Source organism: Xiphophorus hellerii, chromosome 10, assembly GCF_003331165.1.
Source record: "Xiphophorus hellerii strain 12219 chromosome 10, Xiphophorus_hellerii-4.1, whole genome shotgun sequence".
Classification (NCBI taxonomy): Eukaryota; Metazoa; Chordata; class Actinopteri; order Cyprinodontiformes; family Poeciliidae; genus Xiphophorus; species Xiphophorus hellerii.
The window spans coordinates 6,247,576-6,270,611 of NC_045681.1; the positions used below are offsets into that span (position 1 = coordinate 6,247,576).

At 37.7% G+C, this 23,036-nt stretch overlaps 1 protein-coding gene across 3 annotated transcripts in view; it reads right to left on the minus strand.

The window, feature by feature from the left end:
* The window catches only part of dnmbp (dynamin binding protein), a 67,266-nt gene that overhangs the window by 681 nt on the left and 43,549 nt on the right, over positions 1-23,036 (minus strand). For all 3 annotated transcript variants that reach the window (XM_032573541.1, XM_032573542.1, XM_032573543.1), the window contains 12 exons: positions 10,910-11,124; positions 10,028-10,124; positions 9,676-9,823; positions 7,693-7,710; positions 6,292-6,491; positions 5,252-5,382; positions 5,076-5,180; positions 4,869-4,997; positions 3,118-3,450; positions 2,361-2,552; positions 2,090-2,288; positions 900-1,537 (listed from right to left, as the gene is read on the minus strand). In XM_032573541.1, coding sequence (XP_032429432.1) covers positions 900-1,537; positions 2,090-2,288; positions 2,361-2,552; positions 3,118-3,450; positions 4,869-4,997; positions 5,076-5,180; positions 5,252-5,382; positions 6,292-6,491; positions 7,693-7,710; positions 9,676-9,823; positions 10,028-10,124; positions 10,910-11,124 — 2,405 coding nt within the window. The remainder of the gene's footprint in view (positions 1-899; positions 1,538-2,089; positions 2,289-2,360; positions 2,553-3,117; positions 3,451-4,868; positions 4,998-5,075; positions 5,181-5,251; positions 5,383-6,291; positions 6,492-7,692; positions 7,711-9,675; positions 9,824-10,027; positions 10,125-10,909; positions 11,125-23,036) is intronic.

The window sequence follows — 23,036 nt, forward strand, 5'->3', positions numbered from 1 at the left end:
GTCAAAGTTAAGATTTAAAGAATCTGGTGAGATTTGCAAACAGACACAGAACCTCTCCATCCAGTCTGAGTCTAAGCTGTTCCAGATGATGGCTGGGCGACAAATCGATTAACAAACAATTAGCAAAGATTTACATTTTGGAAAATTTAATATAATTACATTTTTTACACAAATGAACCTTTTGGGTTTCCGTAGTTCAGCGTGATGTCAGCGCACACAGGGCGGCCATCTTGTTTCGCAACTGTTCTTTTACAGTTTCTGTTTATTTGGACTTTGAGTTCAGGTCAACTTACGACAAAAGATACGTGTCAGGCTACGTTTTTTTCATTTTTATAAATAAAGTCATTTTAACAAGAACACAGTGGCAGTAATGCAAGAATAACAAAAAAAAAAGAATAAAGTCATAATATTTGGGGAATAAAGTAGTAAATTTATGAGGACTCCAAAAAAAACAAGCTTTTCCTCTTTTTTTTTAAGTAAAATAATTTTTATCCTACTAATATGACTATATTTTTGTAATTAAACAAAAAGTCTTATAGTTTAGTCTTAATGCTCCTCATTGAACTCACAGATGGGATGATTGAAATAAAAGCCACTTTTTAAAAATATTTTCTGTCATTTATAATCTCCGTATATTTTGTATTTTTAAGCCATATGTCACCCAGCTTCAGTTTTAGAGGAATCTGTGAAAATGTTCAGACATGTAAAGCTGCCTGAGACTAAAGGGTTTGAAAACAAAATGTGAGACAAACTTTTCAGATTTGGTAATAAATAAAATAAATTCAAATTCATACTTTGTATTAAAATATGTTGAAAGTTTTACCAAACAACTGAAGAAGAGATGTGAGTAATTTTACAAAACTCATAATAAGGAGAGAAATCCAGATAAATTCCAGTACCTGATGACCGTCCAGTTCACTTTCTGGTTCTGGTTCTGGTTCTGGTTCTGGTTCCGGCTCGGCGTACTCGTCCAGGCTGTAAGCGGACTTCCTGGTTCCGTCCCCGTCCCTCCACTGCTGTGAGCTGTAGCTCCTGTCTGCGTGTCCGTGTCGTTTGGACCTGCTGCTGTTCATCTGAGAGGACGACGAGTCCGTCTCCGAGTAATCCGACGTGTCTCTGTTCCTGCTCTCGTATGAGTCTCTCTGTGAGCCCGAGTGCCGGTGCGCCGGCTCCGAGTCTCTGTGAGCGCCGCCGCTCCTGTGCGATTGGTCGGCGTAGTCTCTGCGGCTCGCGTGACTTCGGGACGAGGAGCTCTGGGTGACGGCGTCGGGGTTGGAGGTCACCTGGCCGCGGTGGGACGAGGCGGAGTCCAGCGACGGCTGCGGTGACGGGTGGCTCTGCGGCGCCGCGGAGTAGCTGACGGTGGCGCCGTCTTGGTTGAAGGTTAAAGTGCTGTTGCTGTTCTGGCGGGAGAAAACGGGGGAGGAGCCACCGTAGCCGGACTCGTTGGACGACTGACTCTCAATGGAAACGTCTGAGTGGCTCCGGCGCGGGTTGTACGGTTTGAGGAAGGAGCTGTAGACAAAACCCTGGGTGACTGAGAAACAAAAGTAAAAATAAAAACGGAATGAGCTTAAAGGTGAACAGCTTAGGAAAGGTATCCATATAATAACATTTCAGCAACAGGGCATTTATGATCCAAAATGAAAAAGCAGAAGAACCAACCAGAAGGCAGCAAATGGTTCTGAATGTTAAGTCAACAATAAAGCACTTGTCTTTTCCAGCAGCCATTGTGAAGCGTATAAAATCAAACAATAAAATAAAAAGCAAGTAAAACTAGCAGACTAAACGGCTGGAACTCAGCTCGCGTTGCTAGGTTACGGGCTGGGTTCCGTTTGGGTTGCCAGGTTACAGGCTGGGTTCCGTTTGAGTTGCTAAGTAACGGCTCAGTGCCGGTGGAATGTGACTTAACATTCAAGAGGTTTTTAAAACATTAAATTATTGCCCAAAGACCGAAAACTGGTTGTTTTTTTAAGCACTTGGGTTGTTTTTTTAGAAGTTGAGATCCTAATGGAAATATAAAAACATTCAAAATGTGAAATTTGTATAAAAGTTCCCCTCATTTTGAGTTGCTTATATAATAATCTACCTCCGTTGTCAATCATCCAGCGGTTGTTGCTGCCCATCGGGTCCTGCTGCTTTATCACACCAACCAGGTCTCCCTCCTGAATCGAGATGTCCAGATCCTGAGCGGCGTTGAAGTTCCTCTCCGCCTGGTAAAGTTTCTCAGGAGCGTAGCCAGCCAGGAGCGCCGAGCGATGCTCGTCCGTCTGGACGGCGTAGTTGGGCTGGAAAACATTTAACGTTAGCGGTCACAGTACTTGTGCGTTATTTATTAAGAACAAGACAAGTAAACTCACAGGTCCTTGAGATTGTTTCTTGGTGCTTTGCTTCTCCAGCGTCTTCTTCTCAAATGGCCTCTTCATGGTTCCGGCCGGCTGCGGCAGGTTCTCCGGGCAGAAGCTGAAGCTCTGCAGCAGTTTCAGGACCCGGTGGTACTCCTCCTGAAACTGCGTGATCAGGTTTCCCTCTGCGCCGACTTTATTAGAAAACTGATGGGGAAAAAAAGAAAAACAGAAAGTATAACAGAGTCAGTTTTATAATAAAGCATTAAAGAATCAAAATCTGACTTTTTGCTTCATGATTTTGAGGAAAAATCTTAAAAACTTTGAGTTTTTAAGATTTAACTAAAGTTCATTAAACTTCCAGAACATAAAAATGTATTTGAACTGTTGTTTTATAAGAAGAAGAAAAAAAACAATTTTTGCTCACCAATTGTTTTCTATTTTGTTGGCCAAATGTTTACCATTCTTGACTTGAGGTCAGGGGTCAAACAAAAATCATTTCAAGGGCCACAGATGACCCCTAGTGTCCTTTGGACACACTATTTTAAAGTGTCCGTCCTTCTAACAAGAAATTTCCCCATAACTGAAATAATCTGTCAGTGGAACTGAAACCTTTTCATCAATATTAAGGAATTACTGACTTAAAACAAGCTGAAAAGTTACTTGTAAATTAGTTTTGTCTTATTTCAAGTGTACTAAGATATTTGCACTAAAAACGAACAAAAATACTCGGTAATATTGACCAGCCTAACCAGTAGAACCAGTGCCCGACCTGCAACAGCGGCCTCAGCTCTCCCAGCGTCAGCTTCATGAAGTCCTTCTGCGCCTGCGCGAAGGCGCCCACGCAGTCTTTGAAGAGCTCCTCCGCCACGCCGTTGAACTTCCGCAGCTCGTCCAGAAGCTGCGCGTTCAGCGCCTCGTAGTTGTTTCGTGCCACCTGCAGCTCGTCGCGCACGCGGCGGTCCTTCAGCCGATCCGCGCGCTCCTTGCAGTTGTCGTAGTCCAGCAGCTTGTCGAAGCGTTTCTGGATGAGTTTGTGCGGCCCGGCGAACATGACGAGGAGCTGGGAGAGAGGCTTGATGACCAGCGCCTCGGCACGCTCCTTCTGCTCAGGACGAAATAATGGATTTGGTCACAAAAAAACAACAACACGAGTTTGACTCGAAGGCTCCGTTCACACTGCAGCCTGAAGTGACACAAATCCGTTTTGGGGTTTTTTGTTGCCTTAATGCGACTAAGGCTACTTGGATATCCGATCTTTTCAAATGTGACCCGAGTCTGAACATACAGGCGTATTCATCCGACTTGAACGTCAATGATACTCGACAAACGTCACTATTCTGCGTCCTGATACGCGCAAACGGGAAGAAAAACAACAACCATGGCGGACTATAGCGAGGATTAAGTTGTTAAAGTTCTGGCTCCGGTCGGACAACAACTTTAACATCGTAAGCTATGATCCACCGTTAGCATCCATGTTTACTTCCGCAAACACTGAGCACTAAGTTTTGTTGTTATTGTTTTTGGCGGTTGGCAAAATACGTTACGTTAGCATTACCGCCACCAACCGGTAAGGAGTGTGGACGACATGACCAAAAAAAAGTTTTATAAAAATCAAAAATTGCCTGATAACCTCTTCCTGAACCTTCCTGCAATAGATGAACTAAGCACTTCTTATTTATGGCAATTGGCAAAACATCTTCTTCCTGCAATTTGCATCCATTAGTTTTGCACTACTGCCATCTCTTGGATTTTATTATTTATCTTTCAAATTCCCCTAATGACACCAGTATTTAAAAAAAAAAAAAAAAACCATTCACTTTCCTTTATTACTATTTAACTGAGCAACCACATTCTCAAATTTCAATTCCCTATTAAAACCTATTTCTATAGTCAGTAATCTTTGATTCACATATTTCCTACAGCTAATAAAACCATGTTGCATCGTTTCTTTAGTATTACACCAGTTACACAAACCAGTAAGAAATTTCCCCATCTTAAAAATAGTGCCTTTCAAAAAACTATTACCAGTTCTTATTCTACTTATAGTTATCTTCTCCCTCCTATTTATTCCTCTAAATCTTAGAACATCAACTGTATTTTGTATCTTATATACCGCATTTTCCGCACTGGATTACAAGGCGCACTGCGTTTTTTTGGATAAAATTAAAGGCTTTTAAGTGCGCCTTATAGTCCGGAAATACGGTAAGTGTCTTCCACTCATTTCATTATCCCACCTCGTACTCCATAACCTCTTACTTTCTTTCCAAACTACACTTTGGCCTTCAGATTTAGATAACTTTAACACTGAGCCCGCTCTCTATGTGTGACGTTATGGCGCCCTCTACTGCGCATGTGGGACACTTTCAGGTCGTTTGCAGTTCACACTGGAGATCACATACAGGTCGCTTATATTTTGGACATAAGATTTCACAAAGAAAATCATTTTTAAAATTCGGATTCGGATCACTTCAGGCTGCAGTGTGAACGTAGCCTTGGTGAGGCTAAAAGGTCGTTACTCACAAACTGGGTGAACTGCTTGTCGCTGATGCAGCGGTGAGCTCTCTGGAAACGCTCCGGATCCAGAACGCTGCGCTCTGTGTAGATGTCAATGAAGCTGATGGCAGCCAGGACATTCACAGATGCCGATTCCTACACGAAAATTTATCCAGACGTCACACTCACGGCAAAACGTAAACATAAACAGACTCATGGGGGTTTTCCTCGTACCCTGATGTGCTGCAGGTACATGGAAACGTCTCTGATGAAAGACTTGATGAGCCTCTCCTGCAGCCTGAACTTCTTCTCTGCATCATCAAACTCTTCATTTTTAACCTAGAGAATTAAAAAATGAGCGTTATTTAGGCCTTAGGAACACTTGAGTCAGAGCAGAACCTGAAACGAACCTGAAGAGAGATTCCTGTGAGATGCTTGATGTGGCTGCTGACGCGGTTCGACTTCTTAATGATGGAGTGAACGCTCAGCTTGGCGATCTTGTCTATGAAGGATTCCTCGTCTCCTTTTCTGTACTTCACCACTGTGGACAGCAGAGGGGGAACTTAAGAGCGGAAGGTCATGGAGCCAAATCAGATGAAGTTATTTAAGTTCCCTTTGGGATCAATAAAGTGTTTTTTAATTTTAATAATCTACGGTGTCTTACAAAAACAGTCATAATCTCTCATGCTACAGAGACAAACTTTAATCTGTTTTATTTGTCCCAGATCAATTCAAATTAATTCGTTATGTCAAAGGAAGACGATACAAAGCCTTGCTTTCTTTTTTGAACACACTAACCAAATGGTAAGACATGGCAGTGGCAGCATTATGCTGTGGGATGCTCTTCTTCTGCAGAATTGGGAAGCTGGTGAGAGTTAAATGGGAAGGTGGATGGAGCTAAACATACAGACAAAGCAAAAACTAAATGGTTTAGATCAGGTGTGTCCAAAATGTGGTCAGGGGGCCTAATGTGGCACTTGGAATGTTTATTTGCGGCCCTAGATAGTAACGTTTTTTTTAAATAAAGTATCTTGAGATGACATTTGTTGTGATTTGGCGCTATATAAATAAACTGAATTAATATTTTGAATAAGATTTTCAGACAATACAAAGTATTACTACACTTTTTTCTTTTAGAATAATTTCATAGTAAATTTAATAGCAACTTTTATTCAAAAAAGCTAACTTTGGTGCATCTATTCATTAAATGTAATTAAATACATAAAACATTTTAAAAGCTGCTGCTGACAAAAATCAACCCCAAAAATTAGGGAACGGTTTACATTTTTTTCTCTAACTGTGGAAACATGCGAGGCCTTTTTTATGTGTTGGATCTACAAAATATTTTTCTAGAACAAAAGCCTAATTATTGAAGTTCAAAACTCTGACTACATTCTTTCTACTTTATAAAATGAATATGACCAAATAAAATGAAGTTAATCATGTTTACCCAGATCCTTCCTGCGCTTGTACTCGTTGATGTTGACGTTGATCTGCTTGATGGCCTGCACAGCCTGGGTCAGCTGGTGCCGGTCCGGGTGATTCTCCGGCGTGGCGCCCTGCAGCTCCGACAGCAGCAGCGGGTAACGCATCACCCGCTGCACCGGCTTGATCAAGAACGAGCCCAGGTTGATGTAATTAGTTTTACCCCTGCAAAGGAGCCAGAAAACATTTATTATTTATGAAGCAAATAAAATATGTAAAACTCAAAGGTTTCAAAAGTCACAAGGATCACACAGAGTCATCATGAGATCAGTGATGGAGGAATATATGGACCTATCATATGGACGATCCAATGATAAGCGCTTCATCACAGGCATGTTTCTGATGATGACCAAAGCTCTGATTGATGGAAAGCAGAAGAAACTGATTTGCTTTAATGAAACCTACAGGACCAAGTTTTTACTTAAAAAGCTAAAGGAGTTTATGACGGCGCATTAGGGCCACTGCAGATAGGAAGGAAAAAGAGGATTAAATTTCTGCCAAAAACTCAAATGTTGACATTAGTCTCAGACTTTTCCAAGTGTTTTTTTTTCTAGAACATTTCTGAGTTTGAAAAGTCAAAATATGCTAGAAAAAAAGTTAGAAATTTTGATATTAATTTCAGAAATGTTTTAGAAAAAAATGTAGAAATTTCTGAGTTTGAAAAGCTGAAATTTGCTAGAAAAAAAAACCTCAGAAATTTTGAGATTAATCTCAGAACTTGGAAATTTCTGAATCTGAGTCAAAGAAATTTGAATTTTCAAACTTGGAACTTCCAGTCCAAAACATTTTTGAGATTAATCTCAAAATTTCTGAGATTTTTCTAGCAAATATTTAGATTTTTGGAGCCAAGAAATATGCCTGCATTTAATACAAAATTTCAGATTTTTTTTTTTTAAGACTTGGAATTTTCAATCCAAAAGTTTTCTTGCCTTTTCTACAAAATGTCTGAATTTTTTGGCAGAAATTTAAGTCTTTTTTTCCCTATGTACAATGGCCCTAATACGACATCATAGCAATTAAATCAACATACTTAGTTTTTTGTTTAACAAATTTCTAAATACGTCTCATCATAACTGACATACAGTTCCTTTTTTAGTCCTGTAGGTGGCATTGTTTCCCAGAATCAATCTCATGCTGCCCGTTTAAAACAGGAGAACAGGAGTTGGGACGTATTAAATGCCAACAGAACCACAGGAAACACATGCAGACACAAAGAAGCAAATCTCCATTCAGCACAGCTGTTTCTAAAGGTTCATTTTCACTTTGAGCACAAACACAGAGGCCATTTTCAAAGGAGGGTTAGTGAGCAGCAGTCAGGATGGCTCCCAGACTGAAAATCATGCCGACATTCATTAAGTAGACTTACTGCTTGCGGTATATCGCCCTGTAGAAAGGAAAGAAGTAGAAAGATAACATAAAAAAAACTGTGTTTAAAGTGTAAGTATGATGCTTGGATTTTCACAAGTCTTTATGTTGACAAATGTGACAAAAGCGTTTCTCAAACAAGAGATTAAAACTAAACCTGAGAGATTAGGAGTTACATATTTCTCATTTAAAGTTGGACAGAAGCCCAAAGAAGCAGTATAAACATTGGGTGTGGGTAACATGACCTTTTCTAATCTTCTAAAAACATTCAAAAAGTATTGTTCGTATGAAGCAGATAACTAAAAGTTACAAAATGATTGTAAAAGCGTCAACTTTGGCCTAGATGAGCACGAAACGAACGACGGTCATTATTTTCCTTTTGTTTACGGAGCCGTAGCCTCTTTGTTCCAGCAGCTTTTCCTGTTCGCAGATCGAGTGTTTGTCTTCAAACGCGACAATAAATCACTGAAAACCAGAAGTCTGCTGAAGAAACTGAGTCACAGACGGTGAAACCGGACGGGAGGAACGAGGCCAGCTGCATTCCTGGGCTGCTCCAAATGACTGACACCAGAACAACTAACCCCTCCGACTGAGCCTGAGCACGCTGACGTCTTCAAATGAACCAAATATTAACCGGAACTGGACTGTTCTTCTGCTACGATAAACTGTCAGAACCTTTGGGTTTTCTATGTGGACTTAGGAGAAGAAAAAGTAGAAAAATATTAGACTTTAATCCTTTAAATGTTTTTTCCTCATCTATAAGATCTGTTTTCTGAACTTAGAGTAGTTCAGCATTAATAAAATGAACATAAACAGAGCAGTAAGGTGTTTTATCACGCGGTCTCCGGGTAGAGTTTGATACATTCAGGGTATTCCTTGTTAGCATAACACAGCTATTAAACCTAAGTAGGTTTAAATGGAGAAACTGACCAACTATTCATCTTTTATGTTTGCTTCTGGTTTTTCAGCTGACAAATGTTAGATGTGGAAGATGTCATCCTCAAATTAAAAGTAGTACCCTTTTATTAGTGAGCAGATAGAAATATGAGGTTTTACTGCACAGAATAATCCACATTTAGACTACGAATGCTCAGTGATAAAGACATTAAGCTTCGCTGTTTAGCTAAAACAATGAAGGAACTTTACCTCCACATATTTGGGGAAACGCACATTTCAAAGAAAGAAAAAGTTTTAAAAAGTTAGTTTGAATGAACACTAACATGGAAACTATATTGTTTCATTTTGAGTTTCTGCAAAATATCCGCAATATGCAGCACCAATGTGAGGTAACTAAACACTTCATGAAGCTACTATCATGTTACCTAAAACATGGAAAGCTTTACCATTTGTTTCTAAAGACATAGCTTACTCAACATCTCTTTTCGCAATTTACCGTCTATTAAAAATGTTTTGTCAGAGTAAACCCAAGAAAAACATGCTCCCTGCAACACCAGGAGTGAAGTTTTTCTAATAACAAGATACTGGCTGGAAAGCGCAACGTCAGAAACCGTTGGGATTTTTCAGCTAGCGCAACGTGTCGCATAGTTACGGCACGGCAAATCTGGCTTGTAAAGATGTATCGTCTGTGACACCTTTCTGCCGATAAGGGTTAAATGTTAATGCTTTGCATATCGGTAGCTGCAGCAGCCAATACAGTCTCTCTTTCATTGTAAAAACCACTTTTATAAGACTTGCAAATGGAAATAAGCTGTTCTTGTAAAAATTAGCAGTGCGAAATGCTCAAAGGAGGTTTAGGAAGGTGGATGATTCCTGGTGCCGATGATTTAAATCAAATGATTGGGATTGGATCAAGACTATAAACCCCACAGCAGCCACTAAACCAGGCGTTTGTGTGGGAGGCCACTCCTGCTTGTTTCTTTAGTATGAATGAAGTGCAAGTTTTTTCATAATTTCCATGCAAAAGCAAAAGGTGAAATAAAAAATTTGATCTACGCTAAGACGCTGTGTCCACTCCATCACGCACCTCAGCCTCTCCAGGCACTCCAACACGTGACCCTGGATGTTTTCTTTTTTCTCGTAGCTCTCCAGCAGGGAGATGGCATCGTCGTGGTTTTGGCAGTACAGCTTGTACACTTCCTCCAGCTCAGCTTTGAAATCTAGAAACACGACTCCTGACAGGACAAGACAGGATGCAAAAATGTCATAAAATGTGCTTCGTTTAAACGAAAAGAAAAAAAATAAGTGTACAAAGTGGTTTAAACGGGACTCAGAAACAATTTTCAAATGGCTCCTAAATCTTGTGAAGCCGGTTAAAAGCAGGAAATGTGTTGAGTTGTAATCAGAATTTAGAAAAGACAAACTTTGGTAGCCCTTACCGACGGATTCTGATTCCTGTAGTCTATCTAAAAGCCGTTGAGAGAGGTCAATCACAGAGCTGATGTTCCCAAAGAGTCCCTCAAAGTCCACTTCCACCTGGTGAGAATATAGCAAGTAAGGTGATTTACTGGATGGTTTATATCATTGATGAATATAACAAAACATGCACATTATATCTACAGCAAAAATCTAAATATTAGAAAGATTAAACTTTTAGAAAATGGTCATGCAACTATGAATGAGCATGAGGGCCACACTAAGAAAATAAAAATAATAAAATTAGGAGAATAAAGTCAAAATAGCACGACTTTATTCTGGTACTATGATTATTCCCGTAATATGATTTATTCTCAAATTATTTTTATTTTCTTCTTGTATTTTTTAGACTTTAGATTCATCAACTTTATACTTGAAGCATTATGACTATTCTCATAATTTAATGACTTTATTCTCATAATTTAATGACTTTATTCTCATAATACGTCTTTATTCTTGTATTATGCAAACACTTTATTCTCACAACTTTATTCTCATAGTATTATGGCTGTTCTCATAATTTTAGGACTTTATTCTTGTGATTTTATTATTTTCTTTTCTTACTTTATTCTTATGATTTTATGACTTTATTCTCGTAATTTTCTTCTCATAAATTTATAATTTTACTCTCATAATTTTATGACTTTAGTCTTGTAATTTAATTACATTTTTCTCATAATTTTATATCTTTATTTTCTTAATTTATGGACATTATTCTAATAGTATTTTATGACTATTCTCAATTAAATTTTTTGTATTTTTCATTTTTCTTAGCGTAGTCCTAATACTCCATCATATGTAACATTATTATAGTTTTTAAATTTCCCATGCTGTTGAATTTTTACCTTCTTCTCCTGCAGCGGCACAATGATCTCATCGATGCACATTTGCAGGTCGTTGACGTAGTCCTCCTCGGTCTGCAGCAGCTCTTCGATGACCTTTGACCTCTTCTCCAGCATCCTCTGCCCAGGGTCCTCGGGGTCCGTGCCGGCAGCGGGGGCTTCGTCAGAGACCGGGCCGGAGTCCACGGGTTTGGGTTGCGACGACAGCAGCGTCATCTCTGGAAAGTCAAGAATAAACCTCTTTAAAATTCACCTCTTGGCTGATATCTGAGATTAAAACGGAACAAAACAATCAGCTTGTTGCAGAAACAAAAGGAGAAATAGTTTCCCAGCCCACGTATCCACTCGTTTGTAACCAAACAACCCCGTACCCGCCCACCCGTTCCGCCCCAAACTCCTCGCCCCGTCCAGATAGCTGGTCGGCGGCGGCGCTCATCTGTGAGGAGGCCCATGACTGAGGGGAAGGCCTGGATCACGCATCGCTGCCTTTCATGAATAGAGACAAAACCGAAGTGGACTCGGGTTCTTTGTGAGCGGCACAATGGACTGTGACAGCGACCGCAGACATGCGGGCTCTCAGGAACAGAGCAAACTTTAAAGTTTTTCAGTAAGCATGTGCCGCTCATGCATACTGATAACTGAGTCCAATCCATCTGGATGAGGTCAGATCTGGATCAGGGAGTTGCTTTCCCAACATAAAAACAGATTCTGGTGGGAGTAAAATGTAAAAAGAAAGATAAGAAAAGGAAGAAAAAAAAAGAAAAAAGAAAAACCATAAAAAAGAAACTGCAAAGAGAGACATTCTGAGAAAATCCAAAACTCTGAATCACTGCAGCAGAAACAACAACATTCCAAAGAAATTTGTTGCCAATCTCACATTTGAAGAAGAAGCAACAAGTTCTCAGTGTTTGAGTGGTTTGAGGAGGAAAGTCATAAATTAAAGTCCTGATAGAACCACTGTTCTCCATGAAGAACCTTCCTACTAAAATCCTTGAAGGAAGAAACTTCCAGAAACCAGAGACGCACCGATCCAAAATCAATATCCGTACCAGTATTTAAAAATATTCTGGTATCCGTGACAATGTGCCCAATCCATAAGGGCAGATCTACTCAGTCTAATTCTATGCCTTATTATTTATTTTTACATTATATTTAGAATAACTAATTGCACTTTCTGAACCACTTTTTGTTGCGGTTTATTTTTTAAACCTGTTTTTCTGTATCGGATTGATATCAGCGGATTCTAAAAATTTTAGGGTTTACATTAGTTTTTTGTTTTTTTTAACATTGCATAGAATATATTACTTCTAGTACAGTTTGGGTGGAATTTTTGCAATATTCACAAGCTTTTACTCCCCTTCACCAGTTTTTCTGTTATAATAATCCCATTTAGGTACTTTACAGGATTATAATTTGTTCTGGTGCTTCTGCCCATTTCTTGTATTTCTGCAAGTCTTCAGCAGTTGACTTCAAACGTTTTGGCATTTGCAACAAAAGCATTCAGCATTCACACTTGCATTTTTGCAGGAAATGCACACTTTCTAGTATTTTAACATATTCCACTGCAAGTGTGCTCTTATTTTGTAATTCTGTATTTTTGCACTAAAACTTCATTCATCTGCTTTGGGTCAAATAACTAATTTATAGCTATTTTATTATTTGTTGTAACTGCAATTGATTTTTTTAATCTATAATTTGTTGTTAATTCAATAGAAAATGTAGATTTTTATACGTCTTACCTTCTGTTTATTCTAATATGGCAGAAATTGTTCCCTCTATTTTCTACCAGATGTTTAAATACTTGTTGTTCCAAGCTAAATAACTAATACTTTTAAACATTCAAAGCATTCATGATTAAACAATGTGAATAGTTTGAGACAAATTGTTTGTCTCAAACATTAAACACTCCCTTAACCACTTAGATGTCAATAGTTTATGATTACAGTAAATCGTTTACGAGTAAAAATGCTTCCGTTATTCTATAGATTGTATATTTGCAGCAAAAGTTACTGTTTTATCCAATTTTATTTGACCTTTTAATGTCCAATTTGCAAGATTTTAATGAAGATTTAGGTCAAGATCTTTATTAAACAAAGGCAATATATAAAAACCCAAGAGATTAGTAACCTGCGTCATCATGTTGCAGTTTATATCCAATCTGTAATCTCTACTTCAAAGTTGCACAAAACATTTAAACTTGTGCATTGAGAGATCTGTGTTTGAACTGAGCAAACCTCAGTGTAGAGACATTAAATGGAGCAGAGACCTGACCCAGACAGGACCCGGGTTCTGGGCACGGGACGTCCCGGTCGGTGCAGACTGAGCATGTGCAGTTATCTGTTGCCACGGCTGCAGGTGGCGTCACTTATCTTCTTCGAACAGATGCTGTCAGAGACTAACGACGTTAACTCTGTTCCCCGTCGTCTCATCATCCCCAACAACAACGTCGCTTCTCCTTTAAGTATCCAGGACTTGGCAGGTCACAGGTGGCAAAAATTCAACCTTTTTCAACTAATTGTTGGAGGTTTTATCACACAAAGGCACAAATTATCATCAAAACAATGCAGGAGGTTTCTGATCCTCTCCCTGTTCCCGTGACTTGGCAGACGCTCAACTCAAATGAGCTTTTCTCATCGCTTCAACCCGATCGGCCAGCACTCCTGCATTTCCTCCGCCGGTCAGAAACTGGTTCACTAATTGGGTTTCTTTATCTTTTCTGTTTTTCTTTTTAGAAGTCACCTTGCAACACAATGCGGGGGGAATGGAAAAACAATGGACTCGGAACATAATTGGAATCAATCGCCTCATTCCCACGTTTGATGTAGAACGAATCACACGCTCCGATTCACAGTCTTCTAAATATGCAACAGTTTCCATCAGAACCAACCTGCGAAGGCTCGCTCTGACCCAGTTTACCAGAATCTCTTTGTTTTATCTCAGTAAATATAAACCCACACACAGTGTACTGATTCAACAGCAGTCATAAACTATGTTTATATTCAATTTTAACAAATTTCCGAGGCAAATTCTGCACTTTCTAATTAATTTTTGTTTCTATTAGCAGTAAAAATAAATTGGTAAATACATTTTTTACAGTTTCAGTAGTCCAGTCTGTATAATGAGCAATCAGTTGACATTTTGTAACCGTACTCCCTGTGATTTCCCGGTTATCGCTGGGACTCGAAACAGCAACAGATACAGAACAAACTGTACTTTATACGACATGAAACTGAAGCAATGGTCTGCGGTTTATGAGCTTTTTTTATCATCACAAAAAGGAAGTTTGTCATGGATGTTTTTTTTTTTTTTTTTTGCTTTACATGTAAGAAAAACAAAGACAGAGCAGATCTGGATGTGTATAAAGCACCAATATAAAAAATAAATAGACAAATCGGTACATATGTTAAGATATTTACAGTAGATACATAAAATTTAAAAAGTCAAAAATTCTAGAATTATAATTTGTAAATTTAATGATGAAATAATTAGATCAAAATAAAAAAGTAATTTACCATATATATATATATATATATATATGTATATACATAGAGAGAGAGAGAGTTTAATGAACTAATAAAGTTGATTAATAAAATTTACACTAGAAAAAAAAATAAAAAAATCAAGTTACACATGCTTTTCATAAATTAAATGCAATCTACTTCCTATTTTAAGAGTATTACTCAATTTATTATTTCAAAATGCATCTAATTGTGGCACTTTTAGCCCTCCGTAGGTCTTAAGTCATCATGTGTTACATATAATCTAATCTAACTGAAATATTTAATTTTTTACTCTTTTATTTTGAAAAAAAAAAAATAAATGTTGAGAAATGTAATTAGGAAAGAAAATTTAAATGTCTATGCAAAGAGAAAAACAGTAGAAATGGACATTAAACTAATCAACATAAATTATATTTTAGACTCCAGCCAGAAAATATGGATGAAAACCTGACAGTAAAACATGTTAGACCTTTAAACATTGCCTAATTTTTCAGTAATGTAAAAAAAAAAGTCTGAAAAAAATCTCATGCGGTCATTTTAATTTTGGCATTTTTGAGTCTAATATTAAGGGCGTCACTGTAAAAGTCAGAAAATAAACTGCAGATCTTAGATTTCTAATAAATCACCTTAAAAGTCTGTCAAACCCTGTGAGTCTTAATCATTTGATCGCACACTCAACCAATGTTTTTCACCATTTTCAAACAGCACAGAGTTCAAAGGTCAGACAAAAACAGCACATCCAAGTTATTTCATCATATCTGACGAGTAAAACCCAAAGCAACTCAGTTTTACATCAAATCTTTCAGTCAGAAACATCCAGCCTGTCTGGTTCCTTTGACTGGTTGCTATGATTCTCCAATCAAACATTTCCACTTCTCAGCTTACAACAGCAAAGTGTTTTCTAGAAGAGTCACAGAAGGAAGGGCAGAGTATCTCATAACGCCATAAAGTGACGCAGGACCGAAATAAAAACCCACACCAGCTCCTCACACGCAGCGTGACTCACCTGATGGCCACACCTGATGGCTTAGATCAAGTCATCAAGGGTTTACCAGAAACTAAACTCTGGTTATCAGCAGGAACTTATAATGCTCACTGGGATTTAAGGTAAATGTTATATCATTTTTTGTTGAAGGTAAATATGATTGAGAAATATCTGATATTAAACTACCTTCACTGTTTTTTGTTTCTCAGAGAGAAAAGTGAATTTTCACCCACCTGCTGCTCTAAAGTCAACACCATCACCTGTACTGTGATCGGATTTAAAGTTCAGCACCGGAGCCGTAAAAACTCCAGAGGTCTAATTACCATGAGAATGGATGGGATCCCTCCATGAACAAACACCAGGGAGGACGACACTAAAACCCGGACACGGACTTCAGTAGCAGGATCCATCGTTTTGTTTGTTTTATTCAACTTCTTGACTGATCAAAGTGTGAAAACGATACAATCAGGAACCAGAACAGTCTGGAGGGGCCACAAAACTATTTAACATGTTTTAAAACAGAATTATTGAGTAGTTTAATGAAAAACATCAGTTTATCTACCAACACAAAGTGCCGTATAATTGTTAAGTGTGGGAACATTCTTTAAAGATTTACATGCATTTGTACTTAGCCTCCTCTTACATTTATTACTCTAAATAAAACCAATTGCATTCAAAATTTTTATTGCATTAAAACGTTGATGACCTTGGGCACATTATACGAACCTCAGAAGATCTGATTTTATTTTAAGTGATCATGATAAAACCATTCTTATGGTCCACTGAATATATTTTATCACTAATGTTATTGCTTTCGTTTGTTTAATTTTTATTTCTTACTATTCACTTATTTACTTTTACATTATTTCATTTTTCATCCCAAATGTTGCAATCTTCCTCTGGGAAACAGAATAAGAACGGATGTTTCATTTATCATAATGCACAGGTCTGCTTATCTTCTCCTTTCGAGCATTGAAATTAGCAATATAGTATTGTGACTATATGTTTTGTAAAATTCACTTTCCTGGGAATCAATAGATAAAAGATAAAACACATTTTAAATATATTGCAAACCAAACTTTTTGGTCATATTTGTGTTTAAACCAGCTGAAAGATTCGCATGGAGTCATATCCCACAGGAATTATTTAATATGATATAAAGAGATTTATTCACCGTTTCATTTTACATATTTCTAGGAGGATTATTGTTATTACTGCTTTCCTCAATGCTTGTAGTTGTGCTAAAGAACCATGATCGGGCATCACAGGAAGTTTTCTGGACCTTAATGAGAAAGATTTGGTGGAGTCTGACGCAGTCCAGTCCAGTCCAGTCCTCGGATCGAGCCGTTTCGTGTTTCACAAGCTGCCGTCACCTGGCAGACTGAACTCCATCACAATTAGGAACAAGTTATTAAACTTATTCCCCTTGCCCCCAAGTTTTCCTGCTAAAAATACACCTAAACATATATTTTATCACTTTTAAAGCTAAACCAATCCAAGTAAACTCATTTCTGCCGTGTAATGCTAACACTCATGCTAAAGTTTCGTGCTTCTCTGCAGTCAACCTGATGCAGAGTCAAACGTTTGGCCCGCATGCGACTCTCTAAGGTCACCAGACAATAAGCGCCTGTGTGTTCTGCTCCAAAGTTCGCCGCAGTGTGCACACGGTATCCACGGCAACAGGCAGGGAAAGCGGGGGCCCTCCTCGTATCAGTTTTGGGGTTGGGTGGGGGGAGCTGGGAGTGGCTTTTCCCAAAAGGTCCCGCTGGGAAACTCGGCTGAGACCAGAAGCTGGTTGGAAAATAAGCCCAAACATGCAAACTGGTTTGCATAAGAACCTGCAAGCCGCGGCATGCAGCCAATACACGATGCGCTCCAAATAATTCACAAGACTGACAGGTACAATAAAGGAATAAATAAATCAGTGCAGGATTTATGAATGTGTTTTTGGACATAGATGTTTGTGTCATTTCCCTGCAGACGATTGGAACAATACATTTCATCTAGTTTTTCAATCACCTCAGTAAAATAAAGAGAATCTACTTAAATAAATCCTCTTGCTATTGTCCAAACTGAATCAGTGACCGTTTTAGGAGGAAGGTCTCTTGACAGTGGAGTTTATTTAGTGGCAAACCGTCCTGTTTATCTCTTTTAGGGTCAGATGTCAAAGGGTCACATTCTTGCTCCTATGCGAAACTTCCCAGGAACCAGTTTCTAACGTTTACCCTCAGGACGCAAGCATGTTGTATTCTTCTTTAGTCTTATCAAGTTTTTGTGATAAAAAAAAACACAAATCACCATTAAATTGTGGATTGTGAGGAGAATTTATAGTTTTCAACGTTTTTTACAAACTAAAATCCAGTTCTTTTTCAATCCAGTTAAGTTTTTATGATAAGAAAAAAAACACAAAGTAGCACTAAACTGAGAAAAGTGAGGATAATTTATGGTTTTAAAAATCTTAAAAGTGTGGCCTGCATTTGTATTCAGTCTCTTTTTACTCAGTTTCCTCCAATTAAAATCCAGTTCTTTTTAAACTATTTTCAATCTACAGCAACTTTCAAGTTTCTTCAGATAAGCAAACACAAAGCAGCATTAAACTGATAAATGCTAGGATAATTTGTAGTTTCTGTTTTTTGCGGGAAAAATCTTAAAAGTGTGGCGTGCATTTATATTCAGGCTCATTTTATTAAGTTTCCTCCAACTAAAATTGAATTTTGCAAGGAGCTATAACCGAAGTGTTGAAGCCAAACTCCATAAAAGCAGGGCTTTTCATGACTCATGGAGTGTTTAAGATGAGATTTTCTCAAGTGGAGGACGCTGCGATTTAATTACCACCCTGAATTATTCAAATGCTGCAACACTCGATCCAAGCAGCGTTTAAAGGCTGGGATCGCTTGCTTCTTTGAAACTTCCAGGTTTGCATTATTTGACGATGAACAATATGCAATTACTTCAAGAGACCATCAGTTTTGCATATTTACAGAGGGAGCTTAAAGTTGGGCCTCCTAATACCAAGAAAGCTGTAATGTCTTGGAAATAAACACAAGAAGGAGGATTTGTAATCTTTTAGGCCCCACAAGTGACTCAGGACTGCAACCTACAACACAGTGGACACAGTTTCATAGTTTTTTATGCATCAGAGCACAAGTCACTTAAGGTTTTTATAAATTTTCATTCTTTTTTTTAATCACAGCACTCTCCATACATGAGCAGATTGCACTAACAGCAACACTCTTTAGTGTGTAAGTTGTCACTGAAGGAAAAATACTCAGAATTTGTCATTTTCTACAACAAATAACCAAACTTTTAGTGGAGTTTTTTGTTACCATTTCGTACTTTTGCAGTTTTGATCATTTCATACCCTACTTTTTTAGTTTATTTTAGGCGTAAAATGGAAATATTTAGTGTAACTGCTGACTTTAATAAGAAGATTAGAAAAAATATCCAGAATGTCATTAATTATTGTTCTTAAAGAGAAACAGAAATCAGCTAATACTCTATTAGCACATATACGTTTTCCAAAAATGGGAGACTGGAAATCAATCACAAAACTTTGACTTTGCTCATTTACTCCAGAGGTTCTGAACAGGTGCAACTTTACCGAAACAGCTAAGCATGTTCTCAGTTTCAGATTTTACTTGTGGGAAAAATACCTGCAGTACAAGCTGTGTAAGAACAGCTGGAGCTGACTAAACATGTCAGATTTTATCAGTTCCTGGTTACTGGACAGGTAGAGACAGGTGCATCCCTTCAGGCTTTATGAGCTTTTACTAAATCTTTCACTGTTTCCTCCTCTCCTGATTGAATTTCAAATCCCAAATCACAATTAGTTTTCCTTTCAAACAATTGTTTTACTGCTAAATACAAGCATATATTTGTATTTATGCTTGTTTTCTTTAGCTACCTTGCTAAAGAAAACACAAAAATATTAATTGTACATCACTGAAAATCAGATTAACATTTAATGTTTTCATATCCAAATGCAACTAATTAAAAAAAAGCTACCATTGAAATAAAGTTGTAAGTTCCCACTCTAAATGTGACAAATACTCAGGTCAGTAGCAAGTACAGCTTATAAAAATTTACATTTTCAAATCTGAAAATTTTTTTTGTCTAACAGGAAAGTAGAGTAACCCAGCACTGCCCCTCCCCAACATGTTGCTGCACAATCAGAATTCCTTTTATTTTAAATGTGCAGGAAGAAGCACAGCATGATTTAAAAAATAGCAACTCTTGAAGGCAAGTCAAATAATTGGATAAAAATAATAATAAATATGTATATCTCAATAAATACAGCAGAAACACAGAACAACTAGGAAGTTAAGGAAAAATAGCACCAACTCTTTCTCTTGGTTATTGAGGTAATTTTGTTGTAAACTCACTAAGAGCAACAAGCAGCAGACTGCAGGCTAGTTACCTGAGCAGAAAACAAACTTGTGTCACAAATTAATACAATGTTCTCTCTGATAAGCCCATTCAGTTGCCTATCAACTTATTTAGCGGCTGCTTCTTCCAATTGTTACGTATCAAAATCAAAATAGATGTTTCTTTTGTCTTATATAAAAGTCAGTGGATCAAATTATATTGTTTTTATAATAAATGTTTGTGTAAATATGTTAGTCCAGGAGAAATTTCAAACAGCGCAAGAAAGTTTAGCTTCCACAACAACAAAGTTCCTGCTTACCTACTGACTCTGAGGTCAGCATAAAGTGACAGTAAATAATATGAATGAGAAAACAATCATGTGAATTTTGACACCGGGTTGATTTGCTAACATCATATAACTTGCCTCTAAGTAGAACTGACCTAAATTAACTAACTGTGTGAACATGGGCTTATCTATATAAAACTAATCACCAAAGGACAAGTTCACAAGCTTTCTGTGCTGAAGGTTTGATACAGATATCAGGATTGTTGCATGCTGGTTCCAGTCACATAATAAAGGATGAAGGGAACATTAAAACGAAAGTTTGCATACAGATATATAAATAAACATAGCCAACCATAGGTTCATATGGCGTTTGCTTGAGTTTATAACAGGGAAAATGATCAAAAATAGGAACATATCTTAATGTTTAGAAGTGGCACCCAGCTCTAATAAAATAACTACTTCTAAATTAAACAATAACTCTAAAGCAAAGTTTTTCTGTGGAAAACAAAGATAACAGAGCAATGTCCATCGCTGCATAATAGCGTTTTATTCACATGTCATACTGTTGACATAGATTTATTTTTATTTTCCCACAAAATAAAAATATTTTATGGTTGCTTTACAATCAGTGACTAAAACAAATACATTTAGTTAGCACGTCTTCTGATGAAATAATTATGAGCTACATCCTCGATTTATATTTGAGACTCTTGATTTGAAATTAGAAAGGAAGTAGATCTTGAGTAAATAAAGCTTATAACTACGTTGGGTTAAAAAAGTACAAAAGAAACACTCGCTACTCTTCTGAAAAGAAAACATTGACATAAAAGATAAAAAATTATCTGGAAAAAATACTGTGACTGGCTAACCATTAGCATCTAGCAACGATGAAGACGGCGTCAAAGTTGGCCATTCCTGCCGGCGTCCATTTCACATATTTTATAATAAATCTGAACTGGATTTGATCACAACTAATTAAATATTATTTTAATTCACTCAGACGAGGCAAACCTTTGACCTTTCTGTTTAACATGCCGGGATAATATGGCTGATTTCTATCTCTGACAGCTTAGAGTCGAGTTGACCTGACATGCATGTCTTTGAACATGTTCAAGGAAAACCTGCTCTCCATGCAGAAAACTTCACTTTTCTAGAAATATTTAAATCTTGTCTCTTCTGATAAAACCCCAAAAATCTAAATATGCATTATTATTTATAATTTAAAAGACTTGCAGTGAAGCTCACGATTAAGATGGAAGAAAATAAATGAAATCATGTGTGACTCATCCAGACGTAAGTAATGTAAATTACTTTCTGCCTGTCGTCAGTGAGATAAGGCCTCTTTAAAGCAACGTTGTCAGACGATTTGAGATTTTATCCTAAGATTTCCTGTCTTAGCTCACCAACACCACCCTGCCTGCTGCCCACCAATGGCAGCAACTAACCAGGGATTACAGCGGACAACACGGCACTAGTTGCTGGATCACGGATGGATGACGACACATTAATCACACAAAGGTGCCTCAAACTCTGCCAATGCACAAAAAGTAAACCAATAAAATTCTTACCTTATTAGATTAAAACAAATTCAACAAGTTAATTGTTTTTAAAATGAATGGAGGAGACATAATTTTCGTACCACATAACTAACAGTAGGAAAATTATTAACTGTCATGTTTGGAGAGGAACAGTTCACTTGTGCAATTGTAAAATATTGCATTGACCTTTATGGAAAATGCTTGCACATTTTTTAAGCAACTGTGTAAATATGTTTTTAAAACCTGCAAAAGCAGCACATGTATTCAAATGTGTAACATTAATTAAACTAAACTGGTCAGGACAAGAGTGCAAGATTCAAAAGGGAAAACATACAGGGTAAAAGATAAAAAATCTCTAACATCACTTCAATGTCACTTTAAGCCTAATAAGTCCTGCAACAGGATGGTCAGCTGTTATTTGCTCTACAATTTAAGAGCAAACCCCTGACTGAGCTGCAACAGTTTAACAAGATTAACGGATGACAAGACACTGCACAGGCAAGCGAGCACGCACACACGCCTCTGTGTGATCTGAAAGATGCCGTCAGCTCTCGAATTAAGCCTCCCAAGGCCTAACTAGTGCACACACACATACACACACAGAGTTTCAGGCTGCAGAGAGGGAGTCAGGTCAGTGCTGGACACCGCCAGGCACCAGACAGACCCCCACCATCCACTCACCATGCTGACGCTACGGATTAGTACTTAGACTCCTGAAAAGAGTGTGTGTGTGTGTGTGTGTGTAGGCGTGCACGTGTGCGTCGGCGGGCGTGTGTGTGTGTGTAGCATGTGAGGGCTTCTAGGTAACTGGGGGAGGAGGTCATGGGGCGCCACCTGCTTCATCTCAGACACAACAATATGATCCAAGGAAGTGCTCCTTTGTCTTTGTCCAAGTCATCATGAAACAATCCCACACTGCAAAGGTTTCCTGCGATGATTTGGTCGTGATTTCTTTACCCAAATCCATGAAAAAGAGAAATGTTTTCTAACATTTTAGTCTTATTCTGTTTGGATTAAGTCCAATTTGTGTAGTTTATCATTACCAAAAAAGGATTTAATCCCAATCTTGAATGTCAAACATTGTTTTTCTGTTTTTACTGAGCTGTAGAAAAGTGTCACATAAGCTTAAACTCACTGTGATGCGCTAACATAAAATCCATCTTCATTCTCATCTTTCTAGCACACACTATGAAAATCTTCAGTCAAAACTGATTGTTCTATATTTGAGCATGTTTATATCTTTACCTGTATTCATAAAAAAATATATATTTTTCATCTTTAAAAAACTCACAACATAATGCTTCCACCCCCACACTCCAAAAACACAAAATCCTACCAAGTATTTCTGGTCCAGTTTCTAGTGAACATATCTTAGTACACTTGAAATGAGACAAAACTAGCTTAAAAATAACTTTTCTGCAAGATATAAGAGTTTGTTTTAAGTCAATAGTTCCTC